General features: G+C 36.4%; 1 protein-coding gene across 2 annotated transcripts; it reads left to right on the top strand.

Moving 5' to 3' along the window:
- Positions 1 to 747: 747 nt before the first annotated feature.
- Positions 748 to 16,599, top strand: SLC35A3 (solute carrier family 35 member A3; the record flags this gene model as incomplete). 2 transcript variants are annotated; one of them, XM_082002929.1, is made up of 8 exons in its annotated part: positions 748 to 798; positions 8,773 to 8,977; positions 9,822 to 9,976; positions 10,059 to 10,181; positions 11,341 to 11,512; positions 13,474 to 13,592; positions 14,084 to 14,217; positions 16,509 to 16,599. In XM_082002929.1, the coding sequence occupies 8 exons, from the start codon at positions 748 to 750 to the stop codon at positions 16,597 to 16,599; spliced, it is 1,050 nt and encodes a 349-aa protein (XP_081859055.1). The 2 variants fall into 2 exon arrangements, with proteins under 2 accessions (XP_081859055.1, XP_081859056.1); XM_082002930.1 differs by lacking the exon at positions 748 to 798 and adding an exon at positions 5,967 to 6,011.
- Between the last annotated feature and the right edge of the window lie 362 nt (positions 16,600 to 16,961).

Here is a 16,961-nt window from a genome sequence, read left to right as displayed (position 1 = left end):
AGTGATTCCCTCTCCCCCCAACCCGAACAAAAAAGAAAAAAAACCACCCACCTTTGTGAGATCATCAAAAAACTCAGCAGTGTTAAGTTCCCTTTCTGCTAGGTTTTCTGTTAACCTGTAAAAAAACCTCACCTGACTCCCAAGCAATTTATAGCAATGTCTGAAATTAGACATTAGTTAATATGCAATTGCATTGCTGTTAGACTTGGCAATGGTGGAATTTCCTGATTGAGCTGATACAGCTACTACTATCCTGGGCAAAGCCTAGGGTTTTGGAGCAAAGCTGAGAAGAAATCATTGGTTGATCTTTAGCAGTTACACGTTAAATTGCACTTGCCAGTGCTAGAAAGTATCTGCATGATTTTAAAGAGGCTGAGATAGGGCTGTGGTTAGGGAGCTAGATGACATTGCAGGAGCAACGTCCACTGGTGTTCTACTGTGTTGTGCTTGATACCCTTGTCATGAAAATATTATTTGAATGCAGTGATGCATTTAACTCTTTTCACCAGTTAAGAATGTTTTTAATGTAAATGGAGAAATTGAAAATACTGCCTGAAGGAAACCTTCATGTGAAAAAAAAATCTTTGTTACTCAGTTTCTCCTAGAAGAGTAAGGAAAAAACTTTGCTAGAAGATTTGCTTTTAATAACATTTCACTTTTAATAATGCTTCTGAAGAATTCTGAAGAATACAAGCTCTAAGAAAAACATAGCTTATTTTTTCCATAGTGTACTTGGTAAGCATTCTAATGTATCCGGCAAGAAGAATGAGTAACAAACTGAAAAATAAGAGGAGCAAAGTAAGCTTTAAAGTGAGGAAGTGATTTGCAGTGGTTTAGTTGAAAAGTGCCATGTATTTGGGGAGGAACAGCTGACAATTATAGATACTTTATGTGAGGGAACAGAGAAGAAGCCTGTATCAAGTATGAGGAAGATGGAAAACATTGATAGTGATATTTTAAAGTGAGAAATACAAGGCTTAAGATGATTAGAAATGTTTATAATATTATGCCTTATTAAAAAAAATTATATAGACATAAAAGTTTACATAACTGATGGGATGGGGGGAGAAAGAAATGCATTTTTGAATGATAGCAGTCAAAATTTGGCAGTTAAAATATTCATCTGTGTGTAAAATCTTGTTCATAACCCAGCTCAGCAGCACTTACTAGCTTTGGAAAGCTCTATGCACCTTCAGTACCATCTGGGATATTTGTCATAGAATCATAGAATGATTTGGGTTGGAAGGAACCTTTAAAGATCATCTGGTTCCACCCCCCTGCTGCCATGGGCAGGGGCATCTGTCATTAGATCAGGTTGCTCAAAGCCCTGTCCAACCTGACTTTGAACACTTACAAAGATGGGGCTTCCACAACTTCGCTGGGCAACCTGTTCCAGTGTCTCGCTATCCTCATCATACAAATTTCTTCCTTATATCAAATTGAAATCTACCCTCTTTCAGTTTAAAACCGTTACCCCTTGTCCTGACACTACAGGCACCAGTGAAAAGTCTCTCTCAAAAGTCTTTCTTAAAAGCCCCCTTTATATATTGGAAGGCCACAACAATGTCTCCCCAGAGCCTTTTCTTCTCCCATCTGAACAACCCCAACTCTCTCAGTCTTCACAGGAGAGATATTCCATCCTTCTGATCATTTTCAGGACCCACTCCAACAGGTCCATGTCTTTCTTGTGCTGAGGACTTCAGAGCTGGACGCAGGACTCCAGGTGGGGTCTCATGAAGGCAGAGTAGAGGGGCAGAATCACCTCCCTTGACCTGCAGGCCGTGTTTCTTTTGATGCAACCCAGGATATGGTTGGCCTTCTGGGCTGCAAGCACGCATTGCTGACCGCTGTGCAATTTTTCGTCCCCCAGTACCCCCAAGTGCTGTGCAGGGCTGTTCTCCATCCATTCATCCCTCAGTCTGTGTTGATGCTGGGGATTGCCCCAGCCCATGCCCAGGACCTTGGACTTGGCCTTGTTAAACTTCATGAGGTTCCTTCGATCCATTTATTTCTATCTGCTGTATTAGATACTACTTTTGGTGAAAAGGTGGCTATATTGAGTCCAATAGAAAGATTTATGGAGCAGATCTTTCCTCTGAGGAATATAGTTGTGCTACAGAAAGTAGCACGTTACTTGTGTGTTATCCAGCACAGGGAAGAGGGAAATGCATGTGCAAAAGCATAGAAGGAAGTCTTCTAAAAATAGGTTCTTCAGGTTCTGTGAGCTGGCTCTTGCTCCGCCTTGCAATTGTGCTCTCCCGCTTTGTTGCCAGCTTATTATATTTGTATAGGTGTAGCATCAGCACTGGGCTCAGTGCTGATGATTTCATTTGAGAAATAGGAGAACAAAATCCTGTCTCTTTAATCAGATTTCAAAGCAAATGCCCAGGAAGTGCCCAGTCCGTACCTGCCCCGCTGAAACGGTGTACTTTACTTTCTGCTCTGTTTTTCCTTCTGTAAGACAGACTCAATCAGTGTTTATTTTCTGGCAGATGCCAGACATAGAACTTGGTGTACTGGCACACAAAACTTAAATTTTGCCTTTTGCAGTTTTTAGAGGCTGGTTGTCTGCTTCTGCTTGGCTTTGTATTTTAACTAATGTGCAAGTGCCTTCTGTTTGGTAAAGCAGTCTTAAAACTCATTAATCATAAAATGGAATAAGAGCTAGCAAATAGCAGTAACTCCTGTAACTTGGCTTTTTACTCTAAAAGACTATAAGCAGTGAAAATATTTCACAGCTAGGCTGGAAGTAATGTAATTCGTGTAGTGTCATTACTGTGAAGATTGGAAGCATAATACTAGTAATTTTTATTTATTTATTTATTTATTTACCTTTCCTTGTGTCAGGGTAGGGAGGAGTAAAGAAACAGTTGCCAGTAGGAGTTACTTGCACGTCAAATCTTTTGGTAAATGGGTAGAAATTAATACAAAGAATTAATACAAATGTGGCCTGTTGGAAAGGCCTCATTTCACCATTTTCTGTTACTCTGTATGCGTTTGTTTTCAGCAGGGTGCATCCCTAGGCCATCACCTAGGAAGGCCTTTGCTTTTGTGCCTGTGTAGAATCCTACACCTCTGCCAGTGAGGTGTAAATCGCAGGATGGGAGCCTAAACCAGTGGTTTTACCTTCCCTCTGTCATGAATTCCTCTCGTTTTATCTGTATGGACTTGTTCCAAAGATATTTCAGGGGTAGGTGGACCTTGATTTATAGACATCATGACCATAGGTACCCCAAAACTATTTTAAGTGGTTTTTAAATTGTATCCTACAGTGAGAGGGCTAAGTGCCTGCAACTCGTTGATTGTGACGTAGCCTGTCACATCTGTTACCTAGTAGTATTTGCATGCAGGACACTTACTGTGGATTGCTCAGTCATTTGACAGAGAGGATGTTGTTATTTAAATCTGTGAATTTAATTTGCTTTTTTGTTATGTGACTTATTGGAATTAATTGTTAATTGCTTTTTTTTGTTGTGTTAGCTACTTCTGGAGATAGTGTTGAGTGCTTGGGTGGTTTTAGATGCTGATTTCTTTTTTTCAAGTTTTCTCTGATATTCTCTTGAAGTTTCAGAAATTTAAGAAAAATTAAATTTAATGAATATAATAAAAAGTGAGTCAGCTGCAGTGACTAAGAAAAGCTTTCTTAGTAATTCAGGCTGAATTAATGAAATATAATGGAGAATACTGGATAGTTTGGGATAGTGAAAGAGCGTTCAATGTGATTGATGCGGGAGAAATGCACAGTCAAATAAATGAAATTTGGATCATTTGTGCAAGAACTATAATCTTTTTTATTTATAAAATAATATGTGAAAATGTAAGGTACCCCAACCTTAAAATTCAATGAGTCTAAAACATGCTAATCAACTAAATACTTGATGTTAGGCAAAGTTGAGTCTTAACAGTTCTGTGCTCACTTTATCTTAATGTATTTGTATCAGTATGGTGTGAAATTTTGGGAGTGCCTGGATCTGTGGAGCTGCCCCTGCTCTTTTGTTCTTGCAGATGGTGTTAGGCCATGCTTGCTGGAAGGATCTCCATAATATGCAGTATAACTCCAACCATCTTTGGAAAATGTCTCAAGACAGTCTCTGAGTTTAACTAAAGAGTATTTAAAAGAAATTAGTCACATTTCCTTCTAGAGTTCTCTTTTTTCAGTGTTTTAGATACCTCAAACTAAAGTAATTGTCAGATTTTGAGACCTCCTACAAATATAAGAATAGGATAAATTCATAAACTAATCCCTAATTTTGCACAAAATTCTGTTACTGTAGGTGTTTAGCAGCTGAGAAGCTCAAAAGTTTATACCATCAGATCTTTAAAAGACAAATATCTTAAGGTTAAGTCCTGTAATCTTCTTGTTGCTCATGTAGTATTAATATGATTAATATTAGTGAGTTTTGTTAAGAATGGATAGAGGAAGATAAAATATATATGGTATGTTTATTGCTCATTTTGTCAAACTGATTATGTTCCTTGTGGCCTAATGTATTTCATCTGTAAGCATTAGAATTTAGCAGTATTTTAGGAGGGCAAGTGTAGGGACAATATAAAAATAAAATGTAAAACATGAAATTTTAGCCTGTGGTGGAGAAAATTAATAAGGGACATGAAAATCTGCAAGTCAGAAATGTATTCGTTGTGTCTGAATGAATATTATGAAATGGAAGCATGATTGTTCACTTTTAAAAAATTCTGCTTCCTTTGAACAGGTATTTTTCAGACTTTGATAACCACAGTATGGTTACTTTGAGCTGAAGGGATTATTTCCTGTATAGATTGTTTTGGTTTGTTTTCTGAGTCTATAAAACCTTTCCAGGGTCATCTTCCTTTATACTTTTAAGGAGAACCACTCTTCAGGTAGTATCCATCTGCATTTTATCCACCTGTGTGTACTGAAGTCGAATGTTACATGGCTGTAAATACCATCTTGGCTTACTGCATGTTGACTTCCCATATAGACCTGGCTTTAACCTATTCCCCTGCTTTCTGTATTGCTGGCTATAGGGTGTGTCTGCATGGTACACTGAATAAACTATGCAGAATCCATTTACTTCTGTTAGTCTAGGTAAAAAAAAAAAAGAATAATGAGCCTAGTCACTGAGTTAATAGATGTGATAGGCTACATTACAGTCAATGGGTTACAGGTACTTGGCACCTCTCACTGTAAGATACAGTTCAAAAGTCACTGAGTTAATGTGACCGCTCAACTTCACTTGCTTTGAATTAGCAAACCTAAATCTGAGTTTTGGAACAGATGCATCCTGCAGAGTACTGAATAGTCTGTCCAAAGCCCAGTAAGAAATTGGTTTTAACTCTGTACAGGAAATGCATTGGGAACTTTCATTTCATTATTGGTTTAAGACAATTGAAGTGTGGGCTGTTACTGAAGACAGTAGTTCATTTAGTATATGACTGCACAGTCTGTTGCAGTGAAGGTAGCAGGAACTCATGGGTAGAAGAGAGCGTTTATACCTCTGGTACTACTCTGTAAATCTAAACCTGCTGTGAAACTGCGCTTGAAGACAGTTCAACTGTTTGAAGTTCAGGACTTGGCTCCTTTTCTGGATCCAGTCCCCAGCTTGCACTGAGTTCTACAAACTGATATGCAGCTCTTTTAAAAGAATGGAACAGGGACTAGGAGAGCTGATAAGATATCACGCGTGCTCAGTAGAGAGTGGTTATTTTATTGGCATACGCAAGTTTCAGGACTTTCCTGCTCTGTGAACCAACTATTTGTGAGTACAGCATGAACTCACACACTTGCTGTCTACAAGCCTGTCCACTGACAGGACAGCTTTTAACAAATATTCTTATTTTAGCAATCACACTGGACACTTAAGGTCCATTATGTGTGAATTTTGGAAACCCTGAAACTGCTTTAGTGAATTACGGTAGAGAAATGTTTCCTGCTGCTGGCACCTTTTTGAGACACATTGTCTGGGGAAAATTCCCTTTTTTTTATCATGGTTACTAATGAAGACAAGACTGTAGGTGAAGATAATATTGTGGTATGTATTCGTTATGGCTTTACTGATGTGCTTATTAAACTGTTGTGGTTGTTGGAATGATTTCATGATGGATGCTTTGATACTTGTTCATAAACAAGGTACTAGTGATTTACTTTTTAAATTACATTTTAAGCTGCTTAGTAAATAGATGGTTTTATTTCAACAAGAAATTCATGTGAACATTATTTTCTGATATTGTGACCTATTTTGAAGGTTAAGGAATTGACCTCTGAGAATTTTGAACGTTTGTAAAACCCTTTGTCACTTCACAGGCTCACAGAATGCAGAAATTGAGTTCAGGAGAGGTGTGTGTTCCCATTATCTGTATTTTTTCAGAAGCATTTTGAAAACTGAAAACCAAAAAGTTTAAAAATGTACTTAGCTGTAAGTGTGCTTTCATGAAATTTAGTGTTGTTCATCTTAACCTCTTCGTGTTTCCAGATTGTCAGATCTCAATACTGAAAAGAGAAGTGGATGGAAAAGGTGGAAGAAATTGTTTGTGCAAGTTGGCTCACATAAATGTGCATTTTGCAACGTCAGTTTTCTCCAGCAGAATAGGCAGACCTTTTCATGAAATTCAGTTCTGTATTTTCTCTAAGTGGATTTTTTTTCTTGCTTTCCCTTTATCTCCCTCTATCTTTATGCTGCTGGTATTTCTCCAGAGTATGATCTCTGACCTTGCATGTCCCCTTTTCATGCCTTCGCAGGAACTGTTCCTCTGTTTCTCCTCCTTGGTCTCAGCTATAGCAATTCTATTCTTCAAAGACGTTCCTTTTTGACTGACTGATCTCCATTTTGTTTCTGGGGATGCATAATTCCACAGTTAACATCCTCATGTAAAGGATTATTCCACCAGAACCTGTGGAAAAAAGTTAGCAAATCTTGGATGTTGTCTGCAGCTTTCTTCTCCTTTGTGCTTTACGTTTCTGTCTGATTTATATTGTCCAGTGCAGTTGTGTCTTTAGTATTTGTTTCTTCAGTGAGTTAAATGAGACCATAGTTTACACAAAAGTATCTTCTATTAAGAATCCGCATGTTTCTTCCTCAGTTTCTGCATCCTGGCATCTTTTCCTTCCTCCTTTTGCCAATATGCTTCTACAAATATTTTTACAGCCATATGATTCTTGAGGTAAATAATTTTATTGTGCAGGATACAAGTATGTACTTCATATCTCTGTGGCTGTTGGCAATTCATGTTTGTTTGCAGGTTATTGCAATGTCTCTCTAAGTATCTGTGCCATATAGGTATTAATTTGACTTTGTGTACTTGACTGGAGAAAATGTATTAATGCTTGGAGACAAGATAAAGGCAAGTCAGAGATACTTGAATAGAACAGCTCTCCATATCTTTGAAAAAATAGCAGTGAAAACTGTTATGAAATGCATCTTGAGCTAGAGAAATTCAGGCAGCAAGAAACAGCTTCAGTTTCAGCTACAAATACTTAGAGGTACCAACACATCCTTCAGCAGTGTGTACAAAACTGGATAGTTAATGGGTCAAAACTTGTGTGCCTGTAGGTGTAAAACATGCGTAGGGACAGCTCTGGCATATGCATTCAATAAGTACTGCTTATGCCATCTCTAGACTTCTAAAAGTGAGAACTGCATTCATTGTCTTGACTTGTTACTGTTTTTCTTTTACTTGAAAACATATTTGTTAACTTTAAATTACTGATTTGATTTTACTTTGGCATTATAAAACACTGCTCTGGTTTTGAATATGTGGTCAGTGTAGGCAGTAGCAAATTTTTTGTCGAAAGCATTCATTTCTGTGTATATGAGAATTCTTAATATGAAGAATAGCAGAAATTTATATGATATTCTGAATAGCAGTGATGCATTTTTTAATTTCCTTGTAATATATTGGCTTGCAAAATGAAAGTTGCTGTCTCTGTTAGTCTCCTGCACTACGCTAGTGCTTTAACTGGTGACAGAGGGCAAAGAAAACCCCATCAGCTTGCTGAATGGTGGAGATGAGGATGATACAGCTTTAGTAATGTAAATTTTGTGATAGTCAGTGCAGTATGAGAAAGTAGGTGCAATCACCTACTCATCTATATTCAGCTAATTTTTTCTGAGCAGGTATTTAGCAGGACAGGTTTAGTGCTGTCTCCCCTGCAGCTCCTCCATCCCATGTCTTCCTATCCAACCCTGCTTTCCCACAACTCTCATTTTCATTTAAATTCACAGCCCAACCCTCACCCTGTCTTGTGCTGGCACTGTGTCATCTGGCAAGGCAGAGACTGTAACCTAAAAAACTTTGGAGAGGTGGAAGAATGAGAAGATCTCGTCATTCTGGGAATAGCTCATATAGCAGCAGGGTACTGGGCATTTTGCAGTACCACATTGTGGGGCTTTTTTGCTTTGAAAATACCTTCTGAGCCTTAACCTACATAAAGAAATCCATGATTGATTTAACTTGGGAGACTCCTTTGTGAAACCAGTTATTGGAAAGCTTATTATCAGTTGATAGTCCTTATTTTATGTTGTTGTTATTACAGATAAGAAATACTTCATTTCATTTCTCTGTTAGTTATCACTTCTCCGAATATTCTGACATGCTTCCCCATTAGTAATCATGTATTTGAAAAACATTTTGAAAGTGTTAATCTCCTTTTTCTTTTTAAATATCGGATTAGGTTTGTTGCTTTCGTTTGGCTGAGCTCCCTGGATAACTTTTTTTAATATGCTGATTCCCAAGGGAAGCATCTATCTGCAATATTACCTTTTAAGTCTGGGTTTGATTTTTTTTCGTTTTCAGGAAGAAAAAAGTCAAGAAATGTCTACCAATTTAAAATACCTTTCCTTGGGCATCCTGGTTTTTCAGACCACAAGTTTAGTCTTGACCATGCGTTATTCTCGGACACTGAAAGAAGAAGGACCTCGTTACTTATCCTCTACTGCAGTAGTTATTGCTGAACTTCTGAAGATTTTGGCCTGTGTTCTGTTGGTCTACAAAGACAGCAGTATGTGTCAAATTTTGCACCAAGTAATTTTCCTAATCAAAATGCTGTATTGTAGTGGCAACTGCAAAGCAGTCATGTGAGTACAGGCATACAACATGTAAGAAATAGTCTTGGAAAGGCACTAATCATACTTCACTCCTCAACACATGATACAAGATACTGTATATTTGCTGAAGAGAGTTCTCTTTAAAGAATGAGGAGTGCAAGAATATATTTTCTACTAGCAGCTTGAAGCTTGTGTTTGCTCAGTCATTTTAAGAAATTTGTATGGAGAAGTACAAAAAAAATAAAAGCTTTAAGTGTGTCCGAAGCATGAAGAATAATTTAGAAGTCTATAATAAAGAGCAGATGCAACTGGGGAGGAAACACAGTTTTAAGCTCAAAAAAAGTATATTCAGAGTTACTCTAGTTCTTATTTCGTACATTTTATACACTTAGCCAGTTCCTTGACATATATATTTGATCTTTAACAGCTTAAAAATATCATTGTATATGCATCAATATTGGTGACTGTAGGCTTCTAAATGTGCACTTTTTAGGTGATACTCTTTAATGTATCATCTTGAAATATCAATATGGTTTCAATAAGTTTTACTTAAAGTATTTTGAATCATTGTTCTAGTCCTGATATTCCAGGCCACAGGAAGATACTTTGCAGCCTCTTTTTCTTACATATACGAGGCTCATGAAAGTCAAACATAGACAGTATTTTGAGGTCTTGATAGCAGTGATAGCTATAAAAAGTGGGCAACAATCTTTAAGAACAGAACATTGCTATTTCTCTCTTCCCCCACCCCTTCTCCTTTTAGTGAATGTCTATTTCTTTTATTGTTTCTTTGGGTAGAGTGCAATTTACGGACTCTGAACAGAGTGCTACATGATGAAATCCTTAATAAACCCATGGAAACTCTTAAACTTGCTATTCCTTCAGGAATTTATACTCTTCAGAATAACTTGCTGTATGTAGCATTGTCAAACCTAGATGCAGCCACATACCAGGTATTGTGCATTTAGATTTCTCTGGAAGTTTCAAAAAAACACAGTGAATTTTGTGGTAGTAACTGTTTCTGGGTTCTTCTAGGTTACATATCAACTGAAAATTCTTACTACAGCCTTGTTTTCTGTGTCCATGTTGAGCAAGAAATTGGGTGTATACCAGTGGCTTTCATTAGTAATATTGATGACAGGAGTGGCATTTGTGCAGGTAAATATTAACAGGTGGTTTGTTATTTACTTAATGTGTTTATTCAAGGAACATGGATTTCTATACTGATTACACAGCTTTCTGATCCTATCAGCTGCACATGAGCACCAGACTATGGTTGGGAGCTACGAATCACAACTCACCAGGGCTAGAGGACACCGGAAATGGTGCAAAGGCAGAAGATAACGCTTCTTTTGTGTCCCAGTGCTCTACGGTAGAATGTGACAGGGCCTCTGGAGCCACCTGCAAATAACAGTGACAGCAGTATTTATTAGCACAGTTCTTCAGACGTCAGGAATTCACAGGTCTGTGCCAGCACAGTCCTGCTTCTCACCTTGTGATAACAGTTTCATCATGGCAAATTTACTTGAACTTTTTCAGGAGGCAGACTTGGCCTCTGCTCTAAATAGTGGAGGTACAGGAGTTTGTAGTTTTCAGAGGGTAGTATCATGGGATAAGAGACTGTTGTAAAAATGTTTAGCAGATTTTAGCATATCCTAGAAGTTTTTATTTTAAAACTTAAGGATTTGAAAAAAATTCTGAGGATTAAATTTTAGCATTTTCAAATTTAGTAGTTAAAATGACAACAAAACATTCTGATCGTAATTAACAGGCTCTTCACTATGGTTTTGTGTATGATGTTGTGTTTTATTCTGTTAGCATTAGATATATTGCAGGATTTAGCTTAATAAATTTCAGCTTATTTTAGTCATCTGCATGATCACTGAAGAGGGGCACATGCAAAAGACAATTCATTCCATCTTAAAGACAATTGGTATAAGTGGTTTTCTAACTGTGCTTATATTTGTGAGGTAACTAACTGTCGGGTGGCAAAACTTGGTCATTGTGAATGACCATGTTAAGTCATGCTGGGATTCAGAAACAGTTCCGGCTTACAAAACAGAAGTCCTGGACCTGTTTAAACTGATGGGTATTCTCCCAGTTCAGGCACAATTTTAGCCCTTACAAATGTGTAGAAAGAAAAATTATGGCTTTGCAATCCTTTAAAAGTATTTATGGTGCAAAATATAAAACTTTACAAGCATGTGATTGTCTGTATTTAGTAACTGTTACTGTTGCTAGAAATGAAATTTGCATTTTATAGATGCTCATGACTTGATTTTATCAGTGAATTTTGTATAACTGTTTTTACATCCAGTGGCCTTCAGACTCTCAAGCAACAGCTGCTAAGGAACATTCAGCAGGATCTCAGTTTGTAGGCCTGATTGCAGTTCTTATAGCATGCTTTTCTAGTGGATTTGCTGGGGTTTATTTTGAGAAAATTTTAAAGGAAACTAAGCAGTCTGTGTGGATCAGAAACATTCAGCTTGGTAAGTTTAATTTTAGTAAATTCTTAGATACTGCATTCTGAAGAGTTAAGATAAATGTCAAAAATTATATATATAAATAAAAAATATCACCAACAGTTTAGTGTTCTGCCTAAATGTACTTTTAAAACCAAGAGTATAAACTCTGCTAGATAGAATTCTAGAAGTTGCTTTCTGATCTCAACCTAGTTATTGATTTAACTTGCTTATAGACTGTAAGTTTGTCCAGAATCTGTCGATTGAATTTGTATTTAAAATTTTCTAAAGAATGTTATCTTATGCAGAATTTTATATATCCTCTGTGTTTAAAAAATATTGTCTTTTGCACTCATTCATAAGGTCTGATAAATATAGATAGTATTAATTTTTCCTTTTTTAAAAAATTTTTTTTAAGAATATAGAAACATTTTAAAAAGTATGTTTCTAAATCAATGTTTTGAGATGTTTAAAAATTAACATTTTTTTTCTCTTGTGTCTGGGTAGGCAGTTTTTATAGGTTGGCACTTTAAACACAAAAAAACCTGCTTTATGAATAAAGTTGAGGTAATGAATTACTATTATTTCAGTATAACTTAGTTGTCTGTATAATCACTGGAAAGAGGCATATGCAAAAGACAGTTTATCTTAACTATTTTAATGCCCTTACCTATTGTGCATTTATCGGTAAGAGAATACCTTCAATTTCCAAAGTAGTTCTGGGTCTTCTAGACCCTAGGTATTAATGGTGACAGAGTTGATCCATTTTCCTACATAAGTTTTCCCTCACTTCAAAGCAATCTTGTGCCGTTTATAGGGTTGGAAATGTGACATCAGCAATATCTTTTTGTTCCTGTTTTGCAACAGAAACAAAACTTATTATTGGAGTTGCCCTGCTTTCCCTGATGGAATCCCTCTAGTCTTCACCTGTAGGCAATAATTATTTATTGCATATTTGAATAAGTGCTTTCAGCAGAATTTGAACTCTCCAGTACCTTAAAATGGACTCTTGATCAAATCCACAGTACTGTAGAATTAAGTCATGAGGATGATTTAGTGGATGAGGGTTATGTACTGAGTCTGGTAGAATGCAATGAAGTACCATAAAAACAGGAGATGGTGTGTTTTTCTGTAATTAGACAGTTGGTCAAAAACTGATATGGTCAAAAAAAGTCTGAATACAAGCAATATTTTTTCCTTTCTTTTCCTGTTGCTGTGTTTTAATTATAAATGGTTTCAGGTAAAAATGCAGAACTGCATTTTTATTTTATTTTAATGTTTTTACATGTCCATAATATTTTGAAACTTGAGGATAGAGAAGGGGATCAAAAATTCTACTTACTGGCTGCTAGTATTTATTGAAATTGTGTATATTAAAACTAAGTTTTCTTGAACAGGATGTAGGGGATACATCAGGAAAGGTTACACTAGGGAATTTTGGAGGCAAAGAAGGGTGGGTAGCTGGGGCTTGGTCCAGCGTTTAAGGTAAGATATGGTGCTCTGGATGGAGCTACAATCTAAAAATATGTTGCCAAGGAGAGATGATTATTATTACTTTCAATTTGCATGCTAAAAGCGTTTTTGTGGGCAACAGTGCAGATATCTGAAACAATTTCCAATTAAACATTCATAATTGTTGAAAAAATCAATGATTTCTTCTAAAACATTCTTCAGTCATGACTAGTTTCAGGAAAACTGGCATTCTGTTTAAGTGAATTTTGCTATATGCCATAAACAAAAATCACCCCATTCCAGTAGAAAGCAATGGAAGATAAGTATATAAGAATGTCCTAATAGAAACAGTCAAAACTTGTCATAAATGTGGAAGATAGCTTTTAAAAGAGAGTATCTGATTGCATTTGAACATGATAGTATTGCAAGTAGCAGTCCTATTTTAAAATTGCATATAGTGTGATCTGTCCTTGAGGACAAGGAACCTATTTATATGCTTTTCACCTGAAGCTTTTAAATCAATCTTGTACTTTCAGGATTTTTTGGTAGCATATTTGGACTGATGGGTGTATACATTTATGATGGAGAACAACTGTCAAAGAATGGGTTTTTTCAAGGATACAATAAACTTACTTGGATAGTTGTTGTTCTACAGGTGAGAAACCTTGTATCTGTGAAGGCACTTGGGATTCACAGTTCTATGAATGTCTGGGGAAACTAATGGGTGTCATTGAAGCCACTGAGAATTCTATAGTCAAAAGTCAGATCTATCACTATTGAATAAACCTCTAAATAAAAACCTGGAAAATATATAGCAAGTATGTGATTAAGTATTGTGCAACATAAAAGCATGGTAGCATTATTTCTTTTGTGGTTTAAAAAAAAAAAACAAACATGCCCTTCCTCCTGTGGATAAAAATGTATAGTACAAGCATTTCCGCTAATTTAATGATGGTGATATGATCAACAATGGGGAAAGAAGAACCCCTCCAATATTTATCTTCAACAATGCATATCCATAACATAAAATAAATTCAATGCTCCTAAACATAGACAAAAGCTTTTCCTAAAGTAAGCGCATGTTGTTAAAATAGGTGCTTTCAGTGGAATTATCAGGTTGCAAATCCAAACCTCAATATTTTTCAGGCACTTGGAGGGCTGGTGATTGCTGCTGTTATAAAATATGCGGACAACATTTTAAAGGGATTTGCAACTTCTCTCTCTATTATACTTTCAACATTGATCTCCTATTTCTGGCTGCAAGATTTTGTTCCTACAAGGTAAGAATTATTTTCCATGTATGCTGAAAAAAATCAGTCAAAAACTTAATGCTTACCAGATATAACTGCAAAAATAAATTAAAAAACAGCCCAAGCCACACTTTTAGAATGTTTAGATACAACTTGCACATGAAAGTTTAGTTTCCTGACATACTGTAACTAATACTTAATTTTTTCAGTATATTTGTCAAGATGAAATTTTCTCTAAGATACAACCCCCACAAGTCAGGAATAACTGAATCTCAAATCTTGGCTTTTGACAAGCCACTCTCGTGCAGGCTCTGTGTTTTAGTTCACTGTCCCTTTCTCTTGTTTTCCTGCCTACCTGATCTCCCTCAGTCTGTTCAGCTCCTGCGTTGTGTTTATGCTGAAGCCAGTCCTCTGTAGTTTTGGTGCTTGCCTTGTGCTGTGTTTCGCTCTGCTTTTGGAACCAGCCTCCCCTGCTGGCTGTTCTGAGTGAGATGGTGACACAGGGGTTGTCTGTCTCATTTTCTCTTTGTCCTCTAAATGGACAGATCTTCCACAGATCATCTCATTGATGCAAAATGCATAATGGCTGCACAATGAGAACAGTTATAATCTTTTTATACTGGTTTTCATCCAATATCAAAACAGTCTATAAAAGAGATAATTGCAACCATACATACATGGAAGTTACACTACAGCAATTAATTGCCTAAGGACACACAGATGGCAAAAAGCAGAGGTTTTTTCTAAAGACAATACCATATTTATTAGTGAAAACAGACAACCAAGAAAGAGAGAAGAATGCTTGCCATATGCTTCTAGGCCCAATACACTGTGTCCTGACGTTTTGTGAATCAGATTTCAGTGGCTCTGTACAGTGCAGGTTTTGTACGTGCGTAGGTTCTGGAGTAGTGCTTGTCTTGGCAGTACATGTTCATATGTGGAGCATAGAAGTAACATTCCAACTTTCAGATATATTAATAGGATTTTGCCTACAATTGACCTACACTCCTCACATGTGTTACACATTCATAGTGTAAAAATCTTTTGAATAATATTCACAAGTTCTGTATTTGATGTAAAGAAACATCTTTTTATCCAAAAATAGTATTTACAATATTAGCAGGAGTTCACTTAAACATTCAAAAAAGGAAGTAGAACAGCTATTTAGACTTTAAAAGTGGAAGACATTGAACTTAAATTATAAGTACCCTATACTTGTCCTGTTAAAACAAATGTAGAAAGTGGTTTAAGAATTCATGTGTGCTCAAATGGAAAATTAATAAGTAACTTACCAGCTCCTGAAAATATGGTGAAAATGGAAACAGTGGTAAATAATTAAATGAGACAGAGCCAACTAGCAGCATGTAGAACTTGAAGCCATCTCACTTCAGAGAACTTGATTAACTTGAGTTAATCAAACTTAATCTTTAGTACCTTGCTTATGCCAACTGAATTTATGTGAACTGAAACTGAGTAATTGCTTCTCTCACTTCAACAAACATTTTTGATTGGGATAATAGATGTAAAGTACTTAAGTGCTTGAATGTGTTGCAATGGATGGTGTCCAGAAATGGGCTAGCTGTATTCTCTGAAGGATTATCATGACATGCACCACAGTTTTTTTAGTGTTTGATTCAGAAGATCAAATTGTCAACATTGTCATGTCTTTATGACAAGGTTCTTTTCTAAAATGTGTACTGATTGTCTGTTGGCTTTGGATATTTTGTTTCAGACTTGTAACTATCAAAACAACTTGAAAGGCCCATATGTCACAATACAAAAGATGTCTTTATTATCTTTTCCTTACGTAAATCTTTATGTATCTGCCAAAAATTAGATCATACTGACTTGCAAACTGGTTCTTGGGCAGCAGTAATTTGTTGTGACATAAGCTTTGGACTTCAAAGCAAGCACAACTCCAACAACATGATGTACGTAAGATGTTAAAAATGGCTGGGTAACCACGGTAGTTGCACTTCTTTAGTTTCTGCTTGCATTTTGCACAGAGCCTTAGGCAACATAAAAAAAGATTGCTCTGATTACTTTTGACAATTGTTCCATGAAACTATAATTTTAGTTTTGGGAATACGTCAGTATAATGATACATTACTTTGTAGATGTAAGCTTCTTGTTTCAACTTCCTCCTGTATCTGTCTATAATAAAAATATGCCAATTATTTTGTTCTTTATAAACTGGACAAATGTAATTTATCTTTCTGTGTTCCCACAGGAAAAATATCCTTTCTTTCGATTCTATTACATAAATAAAATTGCATCAACTGAAACGAGGTAACTTTTTTTTTCATCCCTATTCTATTCAGTGTCTTTTTCTTCGGAGCCGTCCTTGTAATAGCAGCCACTTTCCTATACGGTTATGATCCCAAACCTGCAGGAAATCCCATTAAGGCATAGCAGACTTCCTCATCAACCTGCTTCTCAAGATCATGCATTGGGGTCCTTGCTAACAATGGCATGTGGAAAGTATCATTGTGCGCTGCAAGGAAAGGATTACTACCCGGAATCTATTGAAGAAATGCTTATGAGTAGTTTTGAACAGCCAGAGGGGTTGAAGGTGGATCATGATACTGTCTGTAACTGATGGGGGAAAAAAAAATGGCAGGGGAATGCCCAGTGCAACTTGCTAATAAAAACTTGAAAGGAACAAAAAGTTTCTGAGAAACTGCAATTAGGAATGTTTACAGCTTTGACTGGGATTGCATCACAAGAATTTACTGTATTGACTGCTGCAGAAATATGTCCTATGCACTCTTTGA

This window comes from Phaethon aethereus (assembly GCF_964289735.1).
Source record: "Phaethon aethereus genome assembly, chromosome: 8".
In the NCBI taxonomy this organism is placed as follows: domain Eukaryota; kingdom Metazoa; phylum Chordata; class Aves; order Phaethontiformes; family Phaethontidae; genus Phaethon; species Phaethon aethereus.
This window is presented reverse-complemented; position numbering and strand designations above follow the sequence as displayed.